The sequence below is a fragment of the Rhea pennata genome, chromosome 5, assembly GCF_028389875.1.
Source record: "Rhea pennata isolate bPtePen1 chromosome 5, bPtePen1.pri, whole genome shotgun sequence".
NCBI classification, from domain to species: Eukaryota; Metazoa; Chordata; class Aves; order Rheiformes; family Rheidae; genus Rhea; species Rhea pennata.
Window position 1 is genome coordinate 42,065,400 of NC_084667.1, and position 12,335 is coordinate 42,077,734.

The following is a 12,335-nucleotide window of genomic DNA, read 5'->3' on the forward strand; positions in this document are numbered from 1 at the left end:
TATTTCTGGGCTAGTCACAAAGAAAATGTAGTGCATAAGGAAACAGCATCTGCTGAAAATAGCTCGGATGCCACTGACTTCACTAAGATCAGGTTCAGATTCTTTCCTCCCTCCTTTTTATTTATTTATTTTTTTTCCTGTTTGCGACTGCCAGTGGAAGTAACAGGAGCCAAATTAACTGTATATCTTGTATTTTTATATTAAAGCAATTCAAATGCTCATTCAAAGCATGATGATTTGGAGAAATCTTGCATAGCCTGTGGTTGTTGTCTTTTTCTTTCTTTCTTTTAAGCTGAAAATGTTCTCCATAACTAAAGGAGACAGTTTCATCTCCTTGCATTTTTGTTCCAGGTAAACGAGAGGTCTTTACCTTCTCCCGCCTGCTCTCCCTCCCTCCTCCCCCCCGAACCAAAGAAAAAAAGTCTTAAGCTTTCAAAACTGCTGAGGAACTGTGAGGAAAGATGAAGTATTTGTAATCTGCTTTTCCTAAAGTTGAAGTAATAGCTAAAGGGCTTTGTATGTTGCCTTTCTGTATTTCTTGGTAATTCAGGAATATGTCTTGCTGTGAAAGGTTTGTGGTGGAAAAAAAATCTTTCCAATATCCAGAACTACTGCAATTTACAAATTCCTAGACTTTTCCTTTTTTCTCAGAACTGCACACTTCTCCACTCACAACCCTGGCTGTCCTTTTTTTCATGCTGCTTAGCAGGCCAGACTTTGTCAAAGTAACTGGTATCCAAAGTTCTTAGCAATGTGCAGCTTTAGAAACATTGATAGAACTGTTTAGCAAGAAAGTGCTGAGCTGCTAATTCTTTCAAGATCATCTTTTGAATGTGCATCTCCATTTAGACACCCCGCAAGAGTTGCTTTTGTTGGAGGGAGGGTGAGTATGAAATATGCCTTATTTTGTGGTTCCTCTGTCTTTTAGCACTAAAGCTGGTGTCAGTCAGTTCAGATCTGTAATTTTTTCCTTATGGAGGGAGGAAAGCTTGAGGGTTCCAGTAAAAAGAAGAAAATAAAAACAAAAATTGTTTTTGTTTTTTTGTTTCTTGAAGTTCATACCCCATGCGAAGAAAACAATGGTGGTTGCTCTCATCTGTGCCTGCTGTCTCCAAGAGACCCCTTCTACAGTTGCGCCTGTCCCACGGGTGTGCAGCTAGAAGATGACGGCAGGACTTGCAAATCAGGTAGGAACTTCTTGGCTTTTCTACAGTAGCTGCATTAGCTTGAGTTGGGTTTGCTACTTAAAAGTTGTTGCTTAAAAGTTGAGTCTTAACAAGGTGAGTTGAGAGGAACTACTTACACACTGAAATTTCACTGTGGCCCGGGTGAAGAACTCAGGAATCTTGTATCCAAGTCTCCTACCAAGTTAAACGCGCAGAGGGTGATTTTTATGAACTGGACTCATGAATTGCATCAATAATTGGAAGCTCTTGTTCCTTTTGACCATATTATGTTTTGTCAGTTCTCTGTAGGAGTGAAGTTGTATGTGAAGGCCATTGGTGATGCAATTTATTGCAAGGAAGCTATTGTAGGACTTCCTCCCATTTGGATAGTGGACTATAGGCAGATGTTTGCTCCTTCCCATTCATTGGCCAATAGCTACTGATGTAGTAGCACTGACCCAACTGTAGCTTTCCAGTTGCATCTCAAAGAACAATTTGCTTGTGATACATTCTGGACACAGATATGCCAGAACAATTGGTCAAAGTCTATGCCCCCTCTCTGCTATTTCAGAGGTAACTCCGTAGGTTGCCCCGCTTCAGTTAGTTTTATAAAGAAGTAATCTGTGTGGTAAAATGATAAATTAGTATTTAAACTAAAAACCTCATTCTTCTGCTGCTGAAGGTTAATTATCCCTCTCTTTCCCTTTGGGCTGCTCCTTGTGGAGAGAGATGCAAGGTAATATACAGGGGGAATTTTCTTGATGGGTCTAGGTTTTCAGGCCTTATATTTAATTTTACACAGAGGCAAGGCTTTATTCCAAGAAACTTGTAAAGTTTGCTGCTTGATATAATCGGGCTAGAGAAAATAGTATTCCAGATGGCCATTCTCTGTCACTCAAAGTAGAGGGTGAGTCTTGCACGTTACCAGTAGAAGTCTGTATAGAGAACAATAGCTAGAGTGTATGCTTGAATTGATGAGTACGACCGTGTGTGTATTTTGTGTCCATAAGCTCAGTGAGTCAAGATGTATTTTAAAAATGCATCTTATGAAAATGAGGGTTTAACACTGATGTGGCTGGAAGGCTCTAGGAGGTAAGGTTTTGAAGAAAGTTCTGCCAGCGGGCTGAAAGACACTGTGCTGAAAGACACTGCTGTCTCTGAGTTGCATTTTCACAACACTAGCCAAAGAGTATAGTCATTTCTGATGTGGCTTGATTCCTCTGAGTTCTAGAGCAAGCATAATAGGCTGCTTTCATTTGTGAACTTGAAGCAGAATTTGAACACTGAACCTCCAGGGTTTAAGGGCCAGCTTCATTAGCTCATCCTGCTGCAATTGAAAGGCTTATAAGGTAGTTTTTGCAGCTGCTGAAAGACCTTTCTTTTGCCTTCTTCCAGCCTTGGAAAGTTTCCCTTTCACAGCTTTTAAAAAACATTGCTGAATGCTCAGGACAACCTTTTTAGACGTTCATATTGACCTTGTGTTTCTGGCAGTGAGGAATGAAGGTCAGTCTGCTTTTGGCATTTTGGCGGATAGCACAAACAGGAGTGACTGCTTATACTGTGCTTTCACCTTTCTATTGTCGGGCCAGACAATTTGTAAAGAGTGCTCTGTCAAAGGAGGGCAAAAATGTGGGATGGGAACAGGAAGTCTGATTTTGCATAAGAATGTGGCCTTTTGGTTTAGTTTTATGGATTATTTCTTTCCCAAGCTCCACATCTTTTGTGGTCCTGTCTACCTTATGCCAACATCCATGTGCTTCTCTTTCCACTCTTATTAATTAACTCCTTGTTTGCAAGGAACTGACTTTTTGTTCTTTGCACAAGTCCTTTGTAGTAAAGTTGTGTTGGGAACTACGGATGCAACAGTGTTGACCACCTCCCCATTTTGTTCCGTGTTGGCTTGGGCAAAAGTGCAAAAGTACTAAATCACTTATCAGCTTATTTGACTTCAGGTTTGTAAGTGAGTTGAAAAAATAGTACTAAGAATTTGTCTGTAAGAGGAAAAGGTATTCTCAGTCTTCAAAATCTGTACCCACATGGGGAGTTTACTGGTACAAATATAGCTATGTAATGTTACTTGTATAGCTCTGTCAGTAGGTATTCCTGTGTAGAAAAGCCCTTTTAGGCTTGTAAGTGATTTCAGCTCTCTTGAGTCCTAAAGAACATATGTATACAGAATAATCCGATATGAGAGCTCTGTAGCTCTTTGCGGAGTAGGTGTTTTGCATGGTGATGAGCCTTGGTAATCAAGGAGGTAAGAATTCAGTGGCAGGCTCTGCTGCTATTGGCTTTGTTATGAGTTATGTCTTTATGCATGGAAACTCCAAAACTGGATTTTTGTTCTAATTCTAAGCATAAAACTGCTGGTTTGCTGAACCTATGGGAATTGTATCTACATAAATGAATAGTTTCTTATTCTGTAATTTTGACTTCCAGTGCTCTTGCTCTTGCTTTCTTTGTGGTTCTACACAGTTACTCTGTAAATATGGATAGTTTGCAACTGGCATCAAGTGCAAGTACAAATGTCTATTTGTTCTGTGCAGGTAGCTGCTTTGCTGTTGCTTCTCTTCAGACCTGTGGTATTACTCTGTTTTGCTCTGTTTGTGTGTGGTTTTGTGTTCACTGACAACATGGGCTAGTACTTATAAAGTACCCAGAGAACTGCTTGCATAGAGCTGTTTGCAGTACAAGAACATGTTTTGTACTTGAAAAGGGGTAAAAGGCTGTAATTACAAGGTTAGCACGAAAACAAAGTGCCAGTTGCCTGAAGTTTTTGTTATTTGATTTCTCCTGTCCATCCCCTGGCCCCCAACATGTGTAGCTGAGTTAGTAGCAGAGGGAGATTAGTGCAGTATTTGAAAGGCGTTGCCAGAGTGGTTCCAGTCCCTCTCCCAGTCTTGACAGGCTTGTTTTTCAGTGTGCTTCTATTCTGAAGGTACAGCCAAGGTGAGTGTTTTTCTGGCTGCTGTAGAGTCAGGGTGAAGAGGTTGCAACCCCATATCTACTCATCATTTTAGCAAAGCTATTTCCTAAAGCAGTTTCGTGAAAATGCTCTGTGCTTGCTTGAGGCCCCCAGATCAACAAGCAGATGCTGGTAAATTTGGAATGCAAATCAGCTGCCTCTGACTATGCCCTTAGTAAATTTAGTAAGCATTCAAACTAAGATTTTTGTCATTATTTAAAAGTTGTGTTGGACAGCTACTTTCCAGAAAGAGGGCAAGGAATCATGGCTGGAGATACTGAAAGCAGATAGGTCCTAATCAGTGTAACACTAACAGCTGGGAGTCTTGCAAGTTTAGTGCAATCCTGAGGTCATTTTGTAGCCTGTATTTTGGTCAGGAGTGCATGCGTGAAAGCAATGTGTGTGTGAGGAGAGCACACTGATGGGTGACCTGCTAGTTAAGGTCAGCAGATTGATCACCGTGTTTGTCAGTAAAAGGCAGTAATTCTCATAACAAAGTTAACCTGACCTAGTTGCCTCTACAAAAGTATTTTCTGTTGCTGTGAACAAGAATTAAGTAGCCTAGGAAAAAACGTTAAGCATTTTCCATTTAAAAACTTTGGAGTTTTCTGTATGCCTGCCTTCTCCTTTTTATCTTTCACTCTTTCCATTTTCCGGTTTGAGGTGGGGATGGGGGGGAAAAGACGTGACATCCCTCCTCCCTGATAAAACTAGCATTCTTGTATATTTGAAAAAAGGCTGTTTTTTCCAATTGGTCAGCCTTTATCTAAAAAGAGACATTTCATTTTTATACTGCAGGTTTCTGAGCAGAGCTGTAGCAGCACTTGGGCTATTTTTACTGCTGTTCTGATTTTAAAATATGCTCTTTCTTAATGTGCCCAAATACAGAATTTTAGAATTCTTTTAGAATTTTGTGTTTGAACCTGACCTTGCCCATTTAGAAGCTAATGAAATCGCAATTTGTAATGCCTGTAAGGCATTATGTGACTTTTTAGTGTGACATGCCTGTGGAGAGTGGCCTTGCAGGAGCTGCTGTTAGGACCTTGTAACTTCCAGGAAAGACTGAACTCTGAAATTTCTTTTTTCAAAACAGGGGCTTCACTTCCATTAGATTAGATGATCTTCATATATATTTTTAAGCTCTCTTGCCTCTTCCCTCCCTCCCTCCTCTTTTTTTTTAAGCTCTTGAAATTATAATAGTATGAAAAATTTTTCAGCCTCCAAGAAATGAGGCAAGAGAAGTTTGATGCCCATAAGAAGCAATCTTGACAAAGTTAGGAGCTACTGAAACAGGAATTTTTAGGGGAATGATAGTGTAGCTGGGAGTTGATTGTCTTATGGAATATGAATTTTATTGGAACCAAAAGCATTCATTGTTCAGTGAAACTGACTCCACAAAAGACTTACTAATTATATAAAGGTCTGATGTCATGTGGAAGGTTAGTTTATCTTCACTAACCTCTTTAGGATTTTAATTGCCTCTTAATAAGCAACTCCTCTGGCTTTTGCTTTGGACAACAAAGGAAAGGTAGGATTATTTTGTTAACAATTTCATATGGCAAGGTTAAGAACTGGCTGACTTTTTAGGCAAAAATAGACATGTGTATCTTAGCAAGTTCAAGTTTCTTTAAAGGCCATAAGACAAAATTACAATGATCTTGTCTTGTATGCTGTCTGATGAAGGCAACAAGGCGTTATCTGCATTTGTGCTGTCCATAACTTCTGCTTGAGCAATGGCATGCGGCTTTGAGAAGAGAACAAGGGCTTAGTTGCTACCATTTAAAAGGGATGTGTAATTCTGCCTAGTTGGCTCTTTGTTCATGCAGTTATCAGATTGTAAACCTGCTTTAATTACTCTTCAGTTTCTTATTTCAGAAGTTTTCTCAGGTAAATAATGGAAGACCTAAGACCAGAGTAATAACTATGTGTATTCTATGCATATTTTTTGAGAAGTAAAGTTTGGTTTGATCAGCAATAGACAACTAGCAGCAAATAAGCCATTTAAAAAAAGCAGAGGTGAGCTGCAGTGCAGAAATTTTAAATGTTTGGGAACCTTCCTTGTGTCATTTTGCTGACTTGTAACTGCCCTGAGGTTCTTTGTTTGTTGAAGCATCACATTTATCTTTAACAAAATTGTTTTGATTCCCAGGTCTTTTTCTTTTTTGTCTGTGAGGGCTCCTTTCATGACAGTGTTCGTTCTTCTTTCGTCCTGAGATTCCCTTTGTAGGATTTAGTGAGTTCAGTTGTTGACCTAGAAGTGGTTTGAATTGTCAGAAAGAAGACATAGTTAGTATCATGTCTCCAATAGTAAACCATATGAATCTTTCTAACCTTGCAGTGCAGAGTTTTGAGGTCATAGCTGCATGTCATCTCCTTTGTTTTTTTAAGAATGAGCAGCTTCATCCTCCTCATGCTTTTTATTCTGGCAGTCTTTTCCCTTGGCTTGTTTTCCTTGGTACTCAGTGAACAGAATGAATTAATCTTATTTATGACCACAGCTCTGGTACAGCTTTGATATAATTTGCACAACTTGATGTGAATGTTCCCAGACGAAATAGAAACCAGGATCTTTCCATCTTGTTCTACTTTCTTGGAGTGGATTTGCTCTGCTCTGCTAGAAAGACATGCAGTCTCAAAATGTTGGATGCCTCCCCTTGCTTTTTCCTTCCCTCCTTTGGCTTGCCATGTGGTTCAGTTTAATCACATTCAAATAAGTGTAGAGGATTGTGGTATATCTTGTCAGCTAATTGTGATTAAACCTTGATTGCAGTCTCATATCATAGGTCTCTGTATGCATCCTTCCAAAATTGAGTCCCTTTTTGTAAATAGAATTCAACAGCCTAGGGTTTTTTTTCCTTGTTTGTTTTTTGCATTTCTAGAAAATACATAATTTTTTGCTGTATTCAGTGTTGCTGGCATAGAGCTATTGCTGCAGGCCTTCTAAACGAACATCAAAAACCTCATCTTTTTTCTTAAAAGTGGATATGACTTCTTGTTTACCAATAAATAGTCCCTCTGGCTTCTTAAATTCCCTCCTTTGAAAATACAAAACTAAGCAGCAAAGGATGTCACTCTCATTGCACATTCTGGTGTCATGATACCAAATGAGTCAACCAGATTTGGACTAAAATTACTTTACTGAATCTAAAAACCTGTCATCTGTGGCTGATACCACAAACTGTTTTGAGTGAAAGCGCAAAACTGTATTCCTCCCACCCACGTTTTAACTCTGACTACACAGTTTTAATGAGTAGAAGAAACTAGGACTTCAGCTCATCTTATTTTTAATAAAGCTGTTAACTTCAGTTGAGGCATGCAGAGCTATATAAGCTGAGAATTGGTCCAGGATCCACGTAGTTTCTGGAAGCTGTGTACCCCAAGACTTTAAAACCATTTTTCAATTTCATATTTGTTTCTCAATAAATGTGTAATACTTTGCTGCAGTATATGGGTAAAATAGTTCAATTAAAACTACAGAGTCTTACTCATGGCATAACTTCATTATAAGTGTTTTATTTGGCCTATGTATCATTAGTTTTTTATCTGTTCTACTAAAATTTTGTAATCAGTAGCTGTGACATCTTTTATCTTGCCTAAGTTTTGGAGGGAAGGGATTTGTTTCTGTAAAGTTATCTGTTTAATTTTGCAGTTTACCTATATTTCACTTTCTAAAATAGAGCAAGTTTTTTGCCCCTATTTTATCAGCTCATTCTGTACTAGGTGATTTCTGTTTCCTATGCAAGCTGTGGCTGGATGTAATTCTAATAAATTAAACATTCCTCTGAATGTTATATCCATTTGTTATATCTAAATTCCTGTCATATTAAATTTAAATCTCCTTTGAGAAGGGACTTTTTGTGCTCACTTTCACAAAACAAAACAAAAAACTTTTTCGTGTATTTCTGCAGGCATTGTTTAAATTGAAATCTCTTGGAAGTTTAATTTTATACTGTTTTTTTTTTTTTTTCTGTCTGTGTAAGGAAAAAAAACCTGAGTCTCTGCTTTTTTGTCCTTGAAAGCAGGAGTAGAGGCCTGCTGATAAGAAGGCATGTGAGCAGTTGGGCTGCAAGTGTATTTGCGTGCCGCATGAACAGCAGATTGTGGCACTGTACATTAAGTGCAACTGAAGCAAGTCTTTGATGGGAGGAAGCATTTGGGGATATATTGCACCAGAAGTCTCCCCTCCTTGTTAGACTGCTATATGTTCTGATGTTAAGTTCAGGACCTGATCTTTAAGGCTGTTAAGAGCTTGATGTCCACCAGTGTGAGAAATCTCTTTGCTCATGACCTCCAAGATTGCTGTGCTCTCCGAAAAGTGTACTTGGCACTTTGAAGCTGTTATGCAAAGGAGTGATCCATGGAACTAACACTAAGTATCGACTACAGTATATAATTTTAATCCTCTGAGCACTGCTGCAGTATAAATCTAAGTATACTGAGCACAACCATCCCCAACTGAGCTATAAAAATGTAAATTATTTTCTGCAATAACCGATGACAAGGAATTCGGCTGCAAAAGCAACAGTATAGTAATGGTACCATAGTTTCTACTTGCTGTGGTATTGTACTAAACCGGGAAAATAAAGTGTCTGTATACTGTAAACAGCTTTTCAACCTTGATGCTGTGCTTAAAATGCTTGATAATAGATTATTTCTATCAGAGGTCTATGCCCAAGGAATGCGAGAAAATTTTAGCTAGTTAATATGTTGGGGATAAATAAGTTTCCTCCTCCTCCTGATGATTTGGTTTGTGATTTAACAGAGGGGGACACATAAGGCAGAAATAAAGAGAATATGAGTATTTACATCCGTTGAATGCACAGATCCTTTTGGTAACTGCAGCTGAATCATAGAATCGGTAAGGTTGGAAGGGACCTCTGGAGATCATCTAGTCCAACCTCCCTGCTCAGCAGGGTCACCTAGAGCATGTTAGACAGGGTTGCATCCAGGCAGGCTTTGAAGATCTCCAGAGAAGGAGACTCCACAACCTCTCTGGGCAACTCGTTCCAGTGCTCCCTCACTCTCACAGTGAAGAAAAACCCCTCACGTTCAGGCAGAACTGCCTGTGCTTCGATTTCTGCCCAATGCCTCTTGTCCTGTCACACCAGGCAACTGAAAAGAGTTTGTCCTCGTCCCCTTGACACCCTCCCTTCAGGTACTTTTACACATTGTTAAGATTCCCCCTCAGGCTTCTCTTCTCCAGGATAAACAGGCCCAGCTCTCGCAGCTGTTCCTCCTAGCGCAGATGCTCCAGCCCTCTGATCATCTTTGTAGCCCTGTGCTGGACTCTCTCCAGTAGCTCCATGTCTCTCTCATACTGAGGAGCCCAGAACTGGACACATACTCGAGATGAGGCCTCCGCAGGGCTGAGTAGAGGGGCAGGATCACCTCCCTCGACCTGCTGGCAACACTCTTCCTAATGCACCCCAGGAGACCATTGGCCTTCCTGGCCACAAGGGCACCTTGCTGGCTCATAGTCAACTTGTCATCCACCAGCACTCCCAGGTCCTTCTCTGCAGACCTGCTCTCCAGCAGGTCAGCCCCCAGCTTGTACTGGTGCCCAGGGTTATTCCTCCCTAGGTGCAGGACCCTGCACTTGCCCTTGTTGAACCTCAGGAGGTTCTTCTCTGCCCAGCTCTCCAGCCTGTCCAGGTCTCTCTGAATGGCAGCACAGCTCTCAGGTGTGTCAGACACTCCTCCCAGCTTGGTATCATCAGCAAACTTGCTGAGGAGGCACTTCGTCCCCTCATCCAGGTCATTGATGAAAAAGTTGAACAGGATGGGGCTCAGTACTTGGGCCCTGGGGAGCTCCAGTAGCCACAGGCCTCCAACTGGACTCCATGCCACTGATGACGACCCTCTGAGTTCTGCCTTTCAGCCAGTTCTCAATCCACCTCACTGTCCACTTGCCTAACGCACGCTTCCTGACCTTGCCTAGGAGGATGTTATGGGAGACAGTGTCAAAAGCCTTGCTGAAGTCAAGGTACACAACGTCCACTGCTCTCCCCTCATCTACCCAGCCAGTCATTTCATCGTAGAAGGCTACCAGATTAGTCAAGCAGGATTTCCCCTTGGTAAATCCATGCTGGCTACTCTTGATCACCTTCTTTTCCTCCATATGTCTGGAGATGACATCCAGAAGGAGCTGTTCCATCACCTTTCCAGGGATGGAGGCGAGGCTGACTGGCCTATAGTTGCCTGGGTCCTCCTCCTTGCCCTTTCTGAAGACAGGAGTGGCATTGGCTTTCTTCCAGTCCTCAGGCACTTTTCCAGTTCTCCGAGACTTTTCAAAGATGACGGAGAGCGGCCTGGCAACAACATCCGTCAGCTCCCTCAGTGGGTGCATCCCATCTGGGCCCACGGATTTGTGGATGTCTAGCCTGCCCAGAAGGTCTCTAACCCAATCCTTCTCAACCAAAGGGAAGTCTTCCTTTCTCTGGACTTTCTCATCTCCAGGCTCTGGGATTCTTGAGGGCTGCCCTTAGCAGTGAAGACTGAAGCAAAGAAGGCATTCGGTAATTCTGCTTTCTCTGTATCCCTTGTCACCAGGGCCACCGCCCCATTTAGTAGCAGGCCCACATTTTCCCTAGTCCTCCTCCTGCTGCTGATGTATTTGAAGAAGCCCTTCCTATTGTCCTTGACACCCCTTGCCAGACTCAACTCCAGCTGGGTCTTAGCCTTCTTCGCAGCATCTCTACGTACTCTGACAGCATTTCTATAATTCTCCCAAGTAGCCTTTCCCCTCTTCCACGTTCTGTGTATTTTCTTCTTCTGTCTGAATTTGGCCAGCAGCTCCTTGCTCACCCAAGCAGGTCTACTGTCCCTTTTGCTGCACTTCTTACTCATAGGGACACTCTGCTCTTGAGCTTGGAGGAAGTGATGTTTGAATACTAGCCAGCTCTCCTGGACTCCCCTCCCTTCTAGGGCCTTAACCCATGAGATTTCTCCAATTAGGTCTCTGAAGAGCCCAAAGTCCGCTCTCCTGAAGTCCAAGGTTGCAATCCTGCTTGTTGCCTTACTTCTTTCCTGCCGGATCCTGAACTCCACCATCCCGTGGTCACTGCAGCCAAGGCTGCCCCCAACCTTCACATCACTAACCAGTCCCTCTCTGTTGGTAAGGACAAGGTCCAGCAGGACACCCTTCCTTGTAGGCTCCTCCGCCTATATATATCTGTATATTCTATATAGATATAGAAGATACTGTGATACAATCTTGAGCGCGTTATTGGGCCCTTAAATAGATAAATGACACTATTTTTGATGCTGACTTCACCCTACCTCCATTCTCTGATGTTTCATTTTTTCCTGGATCCCCGTTCTCAGGTGCTTTTGTATATATTTATGTATCATCATGAAAGATATGTACAGAACCATTTTGAGTTTACATCTCTCATTCTTAACCTAGAGATAATTTGGAGATGAATTTAACTTTAGTCAAGTACCTTGAAATAAGTTTTGTCTGTTTTGCCAAGGAGAGGAGAGCTTGACCCTACTGAGACCAGTTTCACTGAGACTTACAAGTTTCCTTGGGACCAGGGATTGTGTCCAAGTTCTTCTCTGGATAGTTTGTAATGTCCTTTGATAACACTAAAGTGTTTGTTGTTGTTTTAAATTTTAAATTTGTTGCTTGATCTAGAATGAAAGAGAATCATCTTTACTATGGTGGAAGAAATTGGCTTAGAAATTAAGTATGAATGTTTCAAAAAGAAACACTGTGCACAATAAATGCTGAAGTGAAGAGGCTTGGAGTGTTTGTATGTCACAGGTAGTATTTAACTGTAGTTGGCCTCCTGACGCAGGTGGCAGGTTTGAGATTGAGATAGATGCCTGATTTCTCAGTTACATAGGTGACTTCTTTAGCCTGGCGAATCTACCTGTAGAGAAGGGATCTGTAAAACCTGTAAGTTTTACATTGCTTGGGGAGCAGAAGGTAAGCTGTGACTGTGTGTTGGTGTGGGCATTCCTCAATGCCAGCATGAAAGTAGTTGTCATGTCCTTAACTTTTTGCATGTTGAGTCAAACCAAAAAAAAAAGCTACTCTTATTTTCAGAATGAGAAAACGCTGTTTGTTGTTTCTTTCAGGTTATCAGTGGTGAGGTTTGTTTTATAAGTAGCAATGACTCTCTTCAATAATCCCATGCAACAGGACAAGAGGCAATGGGCAGAAACTGAACCACAGGAAGTTCTGCCTGATCGTGAGGGGGAAT

General features: G+C 41.4%; 1 protein-coding gene across 1 annotated transcript in view; it reads left to right on the forward strand.

Annotated features, from left to right (window-relative positions):
- Positions 1-12,335, forward strand: part of LRP5 (LDL receptor related protein 5) — a 175,748-nt gene that overhangs the window by 63,299 nt on the left and 100,114 nt on the right. The window contains 1 exon segment of the mRNA XM_062575962.1: positions 1,056-1,187. Coding sequence (XP_062431946.1) covers positions 1,056-1,187 — 132 coding nt within the window.